At 51.5% G+C, this 14,254-nt stretch overlaps 2 protein-coding genes across 2 annotated transcripts; one reads left to right on the forward strand and one right to left on the reverse strand.

Annotated features, from left to right (window-relative positions):
- Nucleotides 1-4: 4 nt before the first annotated feature.
- On the forward strand, nucleotides 5-3,718 carry PNKP (polynucleotide kinase 3'-phosphatase; the record flags this gene model as incomplete). Its single annotated transcript, XM_031065789.1, has 7 exons — nucleotides 5-130; nucleotides 223-313; nucleotides 1,527-1,588; nucleotides 1,769-1,878; nucleotides 2,424-2,511; nucleotides 2,600-2,661; nucleotides 3,533-3,718. Coding segments are annotated over 7 exons (669 nt in total), but the record flags the coding sequence as incomplete, so codon positions are not given.
- RUVBL2 (RuvB like AAA ATPase 2) lies at nucleotides 3,660-14,248 on the reverse strand. The gene is made up of 11 exons (XM_005431450.2): nucleotides 14,178-14,248; nucleotides 13,204-13,270; nucleotides 12,984-13,090; nucleotides 10,423-10,516; nucleotides 10,217-10,340; nucleotides 8,545-8,639; nucleotides 8,337-8,455; nucleotides 8,139-8,258; nucleotides 6,884-7,013; nucleotides 4,551-4,665; nucleotides 3,660-3,807 (listed from the first exon to the last, which is right to left on the reverse strand). The coding sequence occupies exons 1-11, from the start codon at nucleotides 14,234-14,236 to the stop codon at nucleotides 3,782-3,784; spliced, it is 1,056 nt and encodes a 351-aa protein (XP_005431507.2). The 5' UTR covers nucleotides 14,237-14,248; the 3' UTR covers nucleotides 3,660-3,781.
- Between the last annotated feature and the right edge of the window lie 6 nt (nucleotides 14,249-14,254).

The following is a 14,254-nucleotide window of genomic DNA, read 5'->3' on the forward strand; positions in this document are numbered from 1 at the left end:
TCCCAGTTCCCCCAGTTCACCCCCAGTCCATTCCCAGTTTGCTCTCAACGCCGGGCTCCGCTTCCTGACTCCTGAGGAAGAGTTCCTTGGCTGGGCCCCGGCGCCCTTTGACCTCCCAGCCTTTGACCCCGTGAGTGACCCCTGACCCCGTGAGTGACCCCTGACCCCCAAGAGCAGCCTGTCCCCAATGCTGACCTTTGACCTTTGTCCCTTTGTCCCCAGCGTGACCTGGACAAAGTCACCCAAGAGGTCCCCGAGGCTGAGCTGGTGTCGGACAGGCCTGAGGTGCTGCTGACCGTCGGCTTCCCTGGGGGTGAGTGACCACTGAGTGACCACTGTGACCACTGACCCTGCTCTGATTCTGATCCCTAATGGGAGAAAAGAGAAAAAAGGGAGGGAAAATGGTGGGAAACGTGAGGGGAAAAATGGCGGGAAATGTGAGGGGAGAAAAGGGCAGGGAATGTGAGAGGAAAGTGGTGGGAAAGGGGAGGGGGAAAAAGAGCAGGAAACGTGAGGTGAAAAGGGGGAAACGTGAGGGGGAAAAGGGTGGGAAACGGGACCAAAAAGCACAGGAAATGTGAGGGGAGAAAAGGGGGGAAATGTGTGGGGAAAGTGGTGAGAAACTGTGGGAAAAAGGCGGGAAATGTGAGGGGAGAAAAGGGAGGGAAACGTGAGGGGAGAAAAGGGAGGGAAACGTGAGGGGAGAAAAGGGCGGGAAATGGGAGGGGAGAAAGGGGAAGGGAGGGAAACGTGAGGGGAGAAAAGGGAGGGAAATGTGAGGGGAGAAAAGGGAGGGAAATGTGAGGGGAAAAAGGGGAAACATGAGGGGAAAAAGGGTGGAAAATTTGAGGGGAAAATGGCAGGAAATGTGAGGGGAGAAAAGGTGGGGAAATGTGAGGGGGAAAAAGGGCGGGAAACATGAGGGGAGAAAAGGGCGGGAAACGTGAGGGGGCAAAAATGGCGGGAAACGTGAGGCGAAGAGGGCGGGGAACGTGAGGGAGAAAAAGAGCGAGAAATGTGAGGGGAGAAAAAGGGTGGTAAATGTGAGGAGAAAAAGCTGGAAAAAAAGGGGGGGGAAAAGGAAAAAAAGCTGAAAAAAGGGCAGGAGAAAGAGCTGAAAACATAGGAGGAGAAGGAAGGTGGGAAACAGGTAGGGACAAAAAGGAGATGTGAGGGGAAAAAAAGCCAGATTTGTGAGAGGAGAAAAGGTGGGAAATGTGAGGGGAAAAGGGTGGGGAATGTGAGGGGAAAAAGAGCAGGAAATGTGAGGGGAAAAATAGGGAAACATGGGGGAAAAAAGGGTGGAAAATTTGAGGGGAAAATGGCAGGAAATGTGAGAGGAGAAAAGAGGGGAAATGTGAGGGGAAAAAGAGCAGGAAATGTGAGGGGAGAAAAGTGGGGAAACGTGAGGGGAGGAAAGGGCGGGAAACATGAGGGGAAAAAGAGCGGGAAATGTGAGGGGGGAAAAAAAGGTTGGAAACTGAAAAACTGTGGGAAACGTGGGAAATGAAAATTTTTCCCCTCAGCCGGCAAATCCACTTTCGTGAAGCGCTACCTGGTGCCGGCAGGATACGAATACGTGAACAGGGTGAGTTCCCGAGTCCTGTGTGAACTCCAGGACTTGCGGCCATGCTGTGTCCCTGCCATTGAGCCACCCTGGCCCAGTGTGACCTCAGTGCCACCCCTGTCACCCTCAGGACACGCTGTGTCCCTGCCATTGAGCCACCCTGGCCCGGTGTGACCTCAGTGCCACCCCTGTCACCCTCAGGACACGCTGGGCTCGTGGCAACGCTGCGTCTCTGCCTGCTCGGCCGCCCTGGCTCGCGGCCGCTCCGTCGTCGTGGACAACACCAACCCTGACCCTGAATCGCGGCAAAGGTCAGTCTGGGAACGGGGATGGAACTGGGATGGAACTGGGATGGAACTGGGATGGAGCTGGGAGTGTCAGCGTTCGGAAACGTATAACCACATAGGCAATTATATGTAGGTGCTTTTATTAAGAGCTCTGGAAATCAGGGGTGTTTTCACCTCAAACCTGATTCCGCCCATACATTCGAGAGGAATGGGTTTTTATATTCTATTGTTATGTAACTTCCGTGTTAATTATTAAACTTACATTGTTCTATTGTATACGTAGATTTCAGCTAAACGTGGCTCTCTTAAGTTTTCACATAGTTTCTCATGATTCTTCCTATGATTATATAACATTTAATTACTAAACAATCACCACATCTAACAATTATGTCATTTATCACACTGCTTACACAAATGCAGCGATCTGAGAAAACACAAAGCCTAACATTTTCAGAATCTATAGCATTTTCCGGGGTCCCATTATCAGGAGGGCGCCGGGAGCTGCTCACCCCATCCCTTGGGGTTTTCTGGGGTTTTGGGGACCCCCCTGACCCGCTCTGCTCCCCCAGGTTCGTGTCCTGTGCCCGCGAGGCTGCGGTGCCGTGTCGGTGCCTCCAGTTCACGGCGAGCCTGGAGCAGGCGCGGCACAACTGCAGGGTGAGGAGGGGGCTGAGGGGGTCCCGATCCTCCTCCTGAACCCTCAGCACCCCCTGAACCCTTTCCTTCGGGTTTTCACCCCAAAAAGTTCCGGGATATGACGCAGAGCGGACACGTTCCCGTCACTGACGCTGTTCTGTTCAGCTACAAGTGAGAGGGGATTGGGTTTGGGGGAGTTTGGGGGGGGTCTGGGGGAAATTTTGGGGCATCTGGGGTGTTTTGGGGAATCCCTGAGAAGGATCTAAAAGGGCTGGGGGGGAATTTTGGGGGATCTGAGAGGAATTTTGGGCATTTGAGGTGTTTTGGGAGCTCTGTAGGGATGGTTTAGAGAATTGGGGCATCTGGGGCATTTTGGGGAATCCCTGAGAAGGATCTAAAAGGGCTTGGGGGGAATTTTGGGGGATCTGAGAGGAATTTTGGGCATTTGAGGTGTTTTGGGAGCTCTGTAGGGATGGTTTAGAGAATTGGGGCATCTGGGGCATTTTGGGGAATCCCTGAGAAGGATCTAAAAGGGCTGGGGGGGAATTTTGGGGGATCTGAGAGGAATTTTGGGCATTTGAGGTGTTTTGGGAGCTCTGTAGGGATGGTTTAGAGAATTGGGGGATCCGGGGCATTTTGGGGAATCCCGGAGAAGGATATAAAGGGGCTTGGGGGGGATTTTGGGGGATCTGAGAGGAATTTTGGGCATTTGAGGTGTTTTGGGAGCTCTGTAGGGATGGTTTAGAGAATTGGGAGAATTTGGGGCTGGTTTGGGGGTTTTTGCCCTTCTCTCCATTATTTAGCCCCATTACTTTTTTTTTTTTTGGTTCCATTTTCCCTATTTTTGCCTCTTTCCCAATCCTGAGCATTCTTCCCTGTTCTATTCTCTTCCCCATTTTGGGTGGGCTTTTACCTTTTCCCCTCCTTTCTCTGATCTTGGGTGGGTTTATCCCATTTTTGCCAAGTTTCCCCCCATCTGGAGCCGTTTCTCCTCCCACTTTACCCAAATCCGGGTGATTTTTCCCCATTTCCTCCCCCTCAGGAAACAATTTGTGGCCCCCGACCTCTCCGAAGGCTTCTCCCAAATCCTCCAGATCCCCTTTGTGCCCCATTTTGGGGACCCCCCAGACCCCCAACGGAGGCGCCTCTTCTTCCAGTTCAGCGACGGATGAAGACCCCCACTGAACCCCCAAATAAAGGCACTGCCCCTCCCCCAATTTTTGGGAAATTTTGGGCTCCAAATCAGATTTATTGTACAAAGGGGGGGAGGAGGAAATGGGGAGGGAGGGGGTCACGGCGTTTCCATGGATTCAGCCTCTGTGGAGAGAAGGGGAGAGGGACTGAGTCAGGGACCCCCCAACATCCCCAAGTCCCCCCAATTTACCCTATTACCCCCATTTTTTCATTTTTACCTATTTTCTTCAAGTTTTACCATCCCATTTTCAATTATTTTTACCCAAATTCCTTAATTTTTACTGAAATTCACCTTTTTTTAACCTGATTTTCCCAATTTTTACCTGATTGCTTCCACTTTCACTCCTTTGCCCCCAACTTTGAACCCATTTTTTCCCTATTTACCCAATTTTTAGCCAATTTCTCCCCTTATTTTTGCCCAGCTTTCCCCTCTTCCTCCCATTTCTTCATTTTGCATTCCATTCCCCCTAATTTTTAGTCCATTCCTACTCAACTTCCCCTCTGTTTGCCCCAATTCCTTAATTTCTACCCTTTTCTCCCTCATATACCAAATTCCCTCATTTTTTTACCTCATTTCTCACATTTCGCCCTACTTGGCACATTTTTTCCTCTACATCTTCCATTTTTGCCCCCTTTACCCTGTTTTTGCCAAACGCCATCCATTTTTTCCCTGCTGTTTTGCCCAATTCTCTTATTTTTACTTTATTCCTCCCACTCATTTCCACTCCTCACCTCATAATTTTTGGCCGTTTACCCCAATTTTCTCCCGTTTTTACCCCTCGCTGCTCGCCCTCCGTGTTGCCCCACGTTACCCACGCTGTTTTGGGGACCCCCAGGTGTGCCCCCAGGTGTGCCCAGGTACTCACGGAGCTCGTTGAACAGAAAGGCCTCCTGGTACTCCCTCATGTACTGCGTGGAGCGCGACTCGTCCAGGAACAGCGAGTACACACGCTTGATGTCCTCCACGCCCACCTCCGCGCCCTGCTGGCCACCAACATCACAAAATACTGCACTTCATATTTCCAACTCTCTTTTCATGTTTTTCACGCTTTTATTTCCTCAAATTTCCGGCTTTTTTTCCTCCCCTCACATTTCCCGCTCTTTTTTCCTCTCACGTTTCCCGCAAATATTGCACCTGACGTTTCCAACTCTCTTTTTCTGTTTTTCACACTTTTATCTCTTCAAATTTCCTGCTTTTTTTCCTCCCCTCACGTTTCCCGCTCTTTTCCCCCTCACGTTTTCCTCCGTTTTCTCCCCTCATATTTCCCTCCTTTTTCCCCCCTCACATTTCCTGCTCTTTTTTTCCTCTCACGTTTCCCGCAAATATTGCACCTGACGTTTCCAACTCTCTTTTTCTGTTTTTCACTCTTTTATTTCCTCAAATTTCTTGCTTTTTTCCTCCCCTCACATTTCCTGCTCTTTTTTTCCTCTCACGTTTTCCTCCCTTTTCTCCCCTCATATTTCCCACCTTTTTCCCCCCTCACATTTCCTGCCCTTTTCTCTCCCTCACGTTTCCTACTTTTTTTCCACCTAATGTTTTCCACCCTTTTCTCCTCTCATGTTTCCCGCTCTTTTCTCCCCTCACATTTCCCATTCTCTCTTTCTGTTTTTCACTCTTTTATCTCCTCAAATTTCCTGCTTTTTTTCCTCCCCTCACGTTTCCCCGCTCTTTTCCCCCTCACATTTTCCTCCCTTTTCCCCCTTGCATTTCCCACCCTTTTCTCCCCTCACGTTTCTCTCTTTTTCCCCCTCACATTTCCTGCCCTTCCCCCCCCTCACATTTCCCAATATTTCACTTCGTGTTTCCAACTCCCTTTTCCTGTTTTTCACTCTTTTATTTCCTCACACTTTCTGCCTTTTTTCCTCCCCTCACATTTCCCGCCCTTTTTTCCCCCTCACATTTCCCGCCATTTTCTCTCCCTCACGTTTCCCGCTTTTTTCCACCTCATGCTTCCCACTCTTTTCCTGTTTCTCACTCTTTTATCTCCTCACATTTTCTGCTTTTTTTCCTCCCCTCACATTTCCCGCTTTTTATTCCCTCACATTTCCCGCCTTTCCCCCCCCCTCACGTTTCCCACTCTTTTCTCCCCTCACATTTTCCACAAGTATTGCACTTCACGTTTCCCCCTCTCTTTCTGTTTTTCATTCTTTTGCCTCTTCACATTTCCTGCCTTTTTTCCTCCCCTCAAGTTTCCCACTCTTTTTCTCTTTTTTCACTCTTTGGCCTCATGTTTTCTGCCTTTTTTTCCTCCCCTCATGTTTCCCACTCTTTTTCCCCTTCAAGTTTCCCGCTCTTTTCTCCTTTCACATTTCCTACTCTTTTCTTCCCTCACGTTTTCTGCAAATACTGCATCTCACATTTCCCACTCTTTTTTTGTTTTTCACTTTTTCCCCTCACGTTTCCCACCATTTTCCTCCTCATGTTTCCTACTCTCTGTCCCTCATGTTTCCCATCCTTTTTCCCCTCACATTTCCCATTCTTTACCTCACATTTTCTGCCTTTTTTTCTGCTCACGTTTCCCATCCTTTTTCCCCTCACATTTCCTGCTCTCTGTCCCTCGTCTTTCTCACCCTTTTCCCCCTCATGTTTCTCTTTTCCCGCTCACGTTTCCCGCCTTTTTCCCCCCCTTCGTGTTTCCCGCCATTTTCTCCCCTCACGCTTCCCGCCCTTTTCCCCCTCATGTTTCCTGCAAATATTCCACCTCACATTTCTCACTCTTTTTCTGGTTTTCACTCTTTTGCCTCCCTCACATTTCCTGCCTTTTTTCTTCCCCTCATGTTTCCCACTTTTTCCCCTTACATTTCCCACCCTTTTCTGACATTTCCCACCCTTTTTTCCCCTCACGTTTCCTGCTCTGTCACTCATGTTTCTCACACTTTTTTCTCTCATGTTTCTCTTTTCCCGTCACATTTCCCACCCTTTCTCCCCTCACGTTTCTCACCATTTTCTCCCCTCGCATTTCTCACCATTTTCTCCCCTCACGTTTCTCACCATTTTCTCCCCTCACATTCCCTGCCCTTTTCCCCCTCACATTTCCCACCATTTTCCCAAACCTCACATATGACCCCAAACCATCAGTTCCACCCCAAATCCACACAGACCGCCCCCCCTCAGCACCTCATGTACGCTGCCCCCCCCCCAGTTTGGGATCCCCACCCCAATTTTGGGACCCCATTCCCCACATTTCGGGGTGCCCACCTTGCGTTTCCTGGCCACCAGGCTGGCGGCGGTGATGAGCTGCATGGCGTAGCGCAGCGACGTCTCCAGCCCGATGCGCGTCAGCACGGCGTACGCGTCCTCCGTCATCTCCACGTCCTCCTCCTCGCACCTGCGCCCCCGAAACCGCTCAGGGGGACCCCAAAATGGCCCTGGGGATCCCCATGGGGTACCCCAAGAGGCTTTTGGGGTGTCTGAGGAAACCCTGAGGGAATTAAGGGCACCCCAAGATTGATCAGGGGTACCTGGAGAGAGTTATGGGGTACCCCAAGAGGCTTTTGGGGTGTCTGAGGAAACCCTGAGGGAATAAAGGGCCCCCCAAGATTGATCAGGGTGCCTGGAGAGAGTTATGGGGTACCCCAGGAGGCTTTTGGGGTGTCAGGGGGGACCCTGAGGGAATTAAGGGCACCCCAAGATTGATCAGGGGTACCTGGAGAGAGTTATGGGGTACCCCAAGAGGCTTTTGGGGTGTGTGGGGGGACCCTGAGGGAATTAAGGGCACCCCAAGATTGATCAGGGGTACCTGGAGAGAGTTATGGGGTACCCCAAGAGGCTTTTGGGGTGTGTGGGGGGACTCTGAAGGAATAAAGGGCACCCCAAGATTGATCAGGGGTACCTGGAGAGAGTTATGGGGTACCCCAAGAGGCTTTTGGGGTGTCTGAGGAAACTCTGAAGGAATAAAGGGCACCCCAAGATTGATCAGGGGTACCTGGAGAGAGTTATGGGGTACCCCAAGAGGCTTTTGGGGTGTCTGAGGAAACTCTGAAGGAATAAAGGGCACCCCAAGATTGATCAGGGGTACCTGGAGAGAGTTATGGGGTACCCCAAGAGGCTTTTGGGGTGTGTGGGGGGACCCTGAGGGAATTAAGGGCACCCCAAGATTGATCCAGGTATCTGGAGAGTTATGGGGTACCCCAAGAGGCTTTTGGGGTGACAAAGATTTTGGGGTAACCTGAAGAGGGTTGTGGGGTGCCCCAGGTGTGTTGAGGGTCACCTGCCATGTTTGAGGCTCAGGGCATTTGGGGTGTCCAGGTGGGTTTCAGGGTTCAGGTTGATTTTTGGGGTGTCAGAGATGTTTTTTGGGGGTCTCCACCCTATTTTGAGGACTTTCTGTGTCTCTTTCCCCCCATAGACACCACGACGATGCTTTTTGGGGTGCCCAGGTGTGTCAGGGCGCGGTTTGGGCCGCACCAAGGAGGATTTAAGGGTGCCCAGGTGTATTTTTGGGGTGTCCCACCTGATTTTGAGGATCTGCCGCGTCTCCTTGTCGCCGTAGGGCGCCGTGGCGATGATCAGCAGCCGGTCCAGCAGATCCAGCGGGAGCCCGTGGGGGCTGCGGTGGGCAGTGCCTCGGATCCTGAGGGACACGTGGACATCAGGGGGGGTTCAGCTCAGGTTTGGGGGTGCCCAGGTGTGCCCAGGTGTGCTCAGATACCTGGTGATGCCGCGGTTCGTGGCCATGATCAGCACGGGCGCCATGTCGCTCTCCAGGGCCCGGTTGAGGAACGAGAAGCTCTCGATGTCCAGCATGTGAACCTCATCGATGAACAGCACCTGGGGGGATTTTGGGGGGCTTTTAATGATTTTTGGGGGGTCCTGAGGTGCTCTTTGAGGGGGTTTTGGGGGCGTCAGGGCTCGCTCACCCCAGGGATGACTTCGGCCTTGCCCTCCTCACGCCACTCGGCCACTTTGGCGTTGATCTGCTCCCGCACCTCCGGCTTGATCTCACCTGTGTCACCTGGATTTGGGGTTTGGGGGGGTCAGGGGCAGTTTTGGGGTCTGAGAGAACCCAAAAAGAGCGCTCAGAACCCCCAGGGTGGGTCAGATGCAGTTTTGGGGGGTCGCAGGTGCAGTTTTGGGAGTCTGGGAATAGCCAAAAACAGAGCGAGGAAGCCCTGGTCTGGGTGAGGGACATTTTGGGGGTTTTGGGGTCAGTTTGGGGTTTTGGGGGTCAGTTTTGGGGTCTGGGGGTACCTGAGAACGGGACGAGGAAGCCCTGGTCTGGGTGAGGGGCAGTTTGGGGGTTTTAGGGGTCAGTTTGGGGTTTTTGGGGTCAGTTTTGTGGTCTGAGGGTACCTGAGAAGAAGACGAGGAAGATCTAGGCTGGGTGAGGGGCAGTTTGGGGTCAGTTTGGGGTTGCTTTTGGGGTCAGTTTGGGGTCTGGGGGTACCTGAGAACAGGGTGAGGAAGCCCTGGGCTGGGTGAGGGACATTTTGGGGGTTTTGGGGTCAGTTTTGGGGTTTTTGGGGTCAGTTTTGTGGTCTGAGGGTACCTGAGAAGAAGACGAGGAAGATCTAGGCTGGGTGAGGGGCAGTTTGGGGTCAGTTTGGGGTTGCTTTTGGGGTTAGTTTGGGGTCTGGGGGTACCTGAGAACAGGGTGAGGAAGCCCTGGGCTGGGTGAGGGACATTTTGGGGTTTTTGGGGTCAGTTTGGGGTTTTTGGGGTCAGTTTGGGGTCTGGGGGTACCTGAGAAGAGGGCGAGGAAGCCCTGGGCTGGGTGAGGGACATTTTGGGGTTTTTGGGGTCAGTTTTGGGGTTTTTGGGGGTACCCGAGAACAGGGCGAGGAAGCCCTGCGTGCGGGAGTTGATGACGTCGATCTCGTGCAGCGACACCGTGTGAACGACCTCGCGCCGTTTCTGCAGCTCCCCGTCGGGGCACTGCACGAATTTCGTCTGGGGGGGGGAAGAATTCAGGGGGTCAGGGCCACCCCAAAACCATCCCTGCACCACCCAAAACCCCCCCCAAAACCTCACCTGTGCCCCCATGGCGTCGTAGTCCCGTGCTCGGGTGAAGGAGCGCCCCAGCTTTGAGATCTTCCCTGTGGCCTTGTCGATGGTGATGACATCACTGGGGGGGAAAACAAGGTATTTTGGGATTTTTTTCACTCCTCATGTTTCCCACCCTTTTTCTCCTCACATTGCCCTTTTCGCCTCGTTTCCCGCTCTTTCCTCCCCTCATATTTCCCTTTTTCCCCTCACGTTTCCTGCTCATTTTCTCCCTCACATTTCCCACCTTTTTCCTCTCACCTTTCCTGCCTTTTTTCCCATCACGTTTCCCATCCTTTCCCACTCACAATTTCAACCCTTTTCCCCTCACATTTCTCACCCTTTTCCCCTCTCGTTTCTCACCCTTTTCCTCTCACATTTCCCTTTTTCCCCTCATGTTTCCCGCCCTTTCTGCCCCTCACATTTCCTGCCCTTTTCCTCTCATATTTCCCACTCTTTTCCCCTCACATTTCCTGTTCCTTTCTCCCTCACGTTTTCCACCTTTTTTCCTCTCACATTTCCCTTTTTCCCCCTCACATTTCCCTGTACCCGAGAACAGGGCGAGGAAGCCCTGCGTGCGGGAGTTGATGACGTCGATCTCGTGCAGCGACACCGTGTGAACGACCTCGCGCCGTTTCTGCAGCTCCCCGTCGGGGCACTGCACGAATTTCGTCTGGGGGGGGGAAGAATTCAGGGGGTCAGGGCCACCCCAAAACCATCCCTGCACCACCCAAAACCCCCCCCCAAAACCTCACCTGTGCCCCCATGGCGTCGTAGTCCCGTGCTCGGGTGAAGGAGCGCCCCAGCTTTGAGATCTTCCCTGTGGCCTTGTCGATGGTGATGACATCACTGGGGGGGAAAACAAGGTATTTTGGGATTTTTTTCACTCCTCATGTTTCCCACCCTTTTTCTCCTCACATTGCCCTTTTCGCCTCGTTTCCCGCTCTTTCCTCCCCTCATATTTCCCTTTTTCCCCTCACGTTTCCTGCTCATTTTCTCCCTCACATTTCCCACCTTTTTCCTCTCACCTTTCCTGCCTTTTTTCCCATCACGTTTCCCATCCTTTCCCACTCACAATTTCAACCCTTTTCCCCTCACATTTCTCACCCTTTTCCCCTCTCGTTTCTCACCCTTTTCCTCTCACATTTCCCTTTTTCCCCTCATGTTTCCCGCCCTTTCTGCCCCTCACATTTCCTGCCCTTTTCCTCTCATATTTCCCACTCTTTTCCCCTCACATTTCCTGTTCCTTTCTCCCTCACGTTTTCCACCTTTTTTCCTCTCACATTTCCCTTTTTCCCCTCATGTTTCCCGCCCTTTCTGCCCCTCACATTTCCTGCCCTTTTCCTCTCATATTTCCCACTCTTTTCCCCTCACATTTCCTGTTCCTTTCTCCCTCACGTTTTCCACCTTTTTTCCTCTCACATTTCCCTTTTTCCCCTCATGTTTCCCGCCCTTTCTGCCCCTCACATTTCCTGCCCTTTTCCTCTCATATTTCCCACTCTTTTCCCCTCACATTTCCTGTTCCTTTCTCCCTCACGTTTTCCACCTTTTTTCCTCTCACATTTCCCTTTTTCCCCTCATGTTTCCCGCCCTTTCTGCCCCTCACATTTCCTGCCCTTTTCCTCTCATATTTCCCACTCTTTTCCCCTCACATTTCCTGTTCCTTTCTCCCTCACGTTTTCCACCTTTTTTCCTCTCACATTTCCCTTTTTCCCCTCATGTTTCCCGCCCTTTCTGCCCCTCACATTTCCTGCCCTTTTCCTCTCATATTTCCCACTCTTTTCCCCTCACATTTCCTGTTCCTTTCTCCCTCACGTTTTCCACCTTTTTTCCTCTCACATTTCCCTTTTTCCCCTCATGTTTCCCGCCCTTTCTGCCCCTCACATTTCCTGCCCTTTTCCTCTCATATTTCCCACTCTTTTCCCCTCACATTTCCTGTTCCTTTCTCCCTCACGTTTTCCACCTTTTTTCCTCTCACATTTCCCTTTTTCCCCTCATGTTTCCCGCCCTTTCTGCCCCTCACATTTCCTGCCCTTTTCCTCTCATATTTCCCACTCTTTTCCCCTCACATTTCCTGTTCCTTTCTCCCTCACGTTTTCCACCTTTTTTCCTCTCACATTTCCCTTTTTCCCCTCATGTTTCCCGCCCTTTCTGCCCCTCACATTTCCTGCCCTTTTCCTCTCATATTTCCCACTCTTTTCCCCTCACATTTCCTGTTCCTTTCTCCCTCACGTTTTCCACCTTTTTTCCTCTCACATTTCCCTTTTTCCCCTCATGTTTCCCGCCCTTTCTGCCCCTCACATTTCCTGCCCTTTTCCTCTCATATTTCCCACTCTTTTCCCCTCACATTTCCTGTTCCTTTCTCCCTCACGTTTTCCACCTTTTTTCCTCTCACATTTCCCTTTTTCCCCTCATGTTTCCCGCCCTTTCTGCCCCTCACATTTCCTGCCCTTTTCCTCTCATATTTCCCACTCTTTTCCCCTCACATTTCCTGTTCCTTTCTCCCTCACGTTTTCCACCTTTTTTCCTCTCACATTTCCCTTTTTCCCCTCATGTTTCCCGCCCTTTCTGCCCCTCACATTTCCTGCCCTTTTCCTCTCATATTTCCCACTCTTTTCCCCTCACATTTCCTGTTATTTCCCTCCCTTTTCCCCCTCATTTCCTGTGCTTTTGCCCCCTCACATTTCCTTTTCCCCCTCACATTTCCTGCGCTTTTTCCCCTCATTTCCCTTTCCCCCCTCACATTTCCCGCCCTTTTCCCCTCACATTTCCCGCCCTTTTTCCCCTCACATTTCTTACCCTTTTCCCCTTCACATTTCTTACCCTTTTTCCCCTCACATTTCCTGTCCCTTTCCCCCTCACGTTTTCCACCTTTTTTCCTCTCACATATTCCTTTTTCCCCCTCATATTTCCCTCCCTTTTCCCCCTCATTTCCTGTGCTTTTGCCCCCTCACATTTCCTTTTCCCCCTCACATTTCCTGCGCTTTTTCCCCTCACATTTCCCTTTCCCCCCTCACGTTTCCCGCCCTTTCCCCCTCACATTTCCTGTGCTTTTTCCCCTCATTTCCCTTTCCCCCCTCACATTTCCCTTTTCCCCTCACGTTTCCCGCCCTTTTCCCCTCACGTTTCCCGCCCTTTTTCCCCTCACGTTTCCCGCCCTTTTTCCCCTCACGTTTCCTGCCCCTTTTTTCCCCGGATTTCAGGGTCCCCACCCCAATTCCAGCCCCCACCCACCCCAAATTCTGCGTTTCCCACCCCAATTTCCGGGTGTCCCTCAAGTTTTGGGGTCTCCCCAATTTGGGGGACCCCCACTCACCCTGCCTGCACCTTCTCCTTGCTCAGGGCCTCGATCATCTTGGCCCCCAAATCATAAATGGTCTCCATTTCTGTCGTTTTCAGCGTCAGCTTCCCCACTTTGGTCCCCTGCGAGGAAGAGGAAGGTTTGGGGGGACCCCAAAAAGAAAACCTCAAAGGGTTTTGGGGTCCCCTAAGGGGATTTTTTGGGGCACAAAGAGGATTTTGGGGTCCCCCCTCACCGTGCCGGTGGCCGGGCGGTCGATCTGGATCTCCACCACCTCCCCCTCGATGATCTCAGTCTCCTCCCTGTGAGGCAAAAAAGGAGGAAACACCCCAAAAATGAGGAGAGAACCCCAAAATTTGAGTGTTGGGACATTTAAATGGGGTGGGGGAACACCCAAAATTGGGGTGGAGAGTGAAATTTGGGGGGTGCAGACTCTACCAGAGTAGCAGAGCAGGATATGGGGACCCCAAAATTGAGATAGAACCCCAAAATTTGGGAAGGAACCCTAAAATTGGGGTGTTGAGCCCCAAAACAGGGGGAGAAGAGATGAAATTGAGCTCAAAACAGAAAACTGGGGAGCAGGAAGCACAAAATGTGGTGGGGAGACTGAAAACGAAGGAAAAAATTCTGAAATCTGGGAGACAGATCCTGAAATTGATCAGGATTCTGGGGGGGGAAGGAACCTAAATTAGGATGGGAAACCCCAAAATTGTGAGGAAACTCGAAATTATAAACTCTTAAGTCCCCCTAAACCCCCTCAAATCCCCCTCAAACTCACCCCTGACCTCTCCAAACCCCCTAAATCCCCCAAATCCCCCTCCAAACACCCTAAATCCCCCAAGTCCCCCTCTAAATCCCCCACAATAAGAATAAAAATAAGGCGGAAAAAATAAAATGAGAGAAAAATCCAAACCAAAAAAGCTCGAAAATGACGAGCAAGAAAAAATAAGACGTGGGCACCCCAAAATGGACTAGGTGGGGATCCCAAAATTGAGATGGGGACCTCAATATTGGGGTGGGGACCTCAAAATTTGAGACGGGACCTCAAAATTTGAGACGACAAAATCTGAATGCTCCGAAATGGGACAAACAACCAAACAGAGCTTAAAATAAACGAGAAAAACACACAGCAGGAGGAACAAAGGAAGGGGTGGGAAGCCCAAAAAGCGAGGTGGGAGCCCCGAAATGGGGGCGGGATGCCCCCCGTACTTGATGCGGACGCCGATGGAGCGGCGGAAGGCCTGGGTGAGCGCCTCGGTGCGCGACATCTCCAGGGAGAAAATGTC

Source organism: Geospiza fortis, unplaced genomic scaffold (genome assembly GCF_000277835.1).
Source record: "Geospiza fortis unplaced genomic scaffold, GeoFor_1.0 scaffold2170, whole genome shotgun sequence".
NCBI lineage: Eukaryota > Metazoa > Chordata > Aves > Passeriformes > Thraupidae > Geospiza > Geospiza fortis.

Excerpts from the sequence above, each read along its gene's own strand:
- RUVBL2 (XM_005431450.2), bottom strand. The coding sequence starts at position 14,236 with ATGTCGCGCACCGAGGCGCTCACCCAGGCCTTCCGCCGCTCCATCGGC. Across the intron at positions 10,517-12,983 it reads AAGGAGAAGGTGCAGGCAGG|TGATGTCATCACCATCGACA; the intron begins GTGAGTGGGGGT and ends TTTCCCCCCCAG. Across the intron at positions 8,259-8,336 it reads ACGAACCGCGGCATCACCAG|GATCCGAGGCACTGCCCACC; the intron begins GTATCTGAGCAC and ends CGTGTCCCTCAG.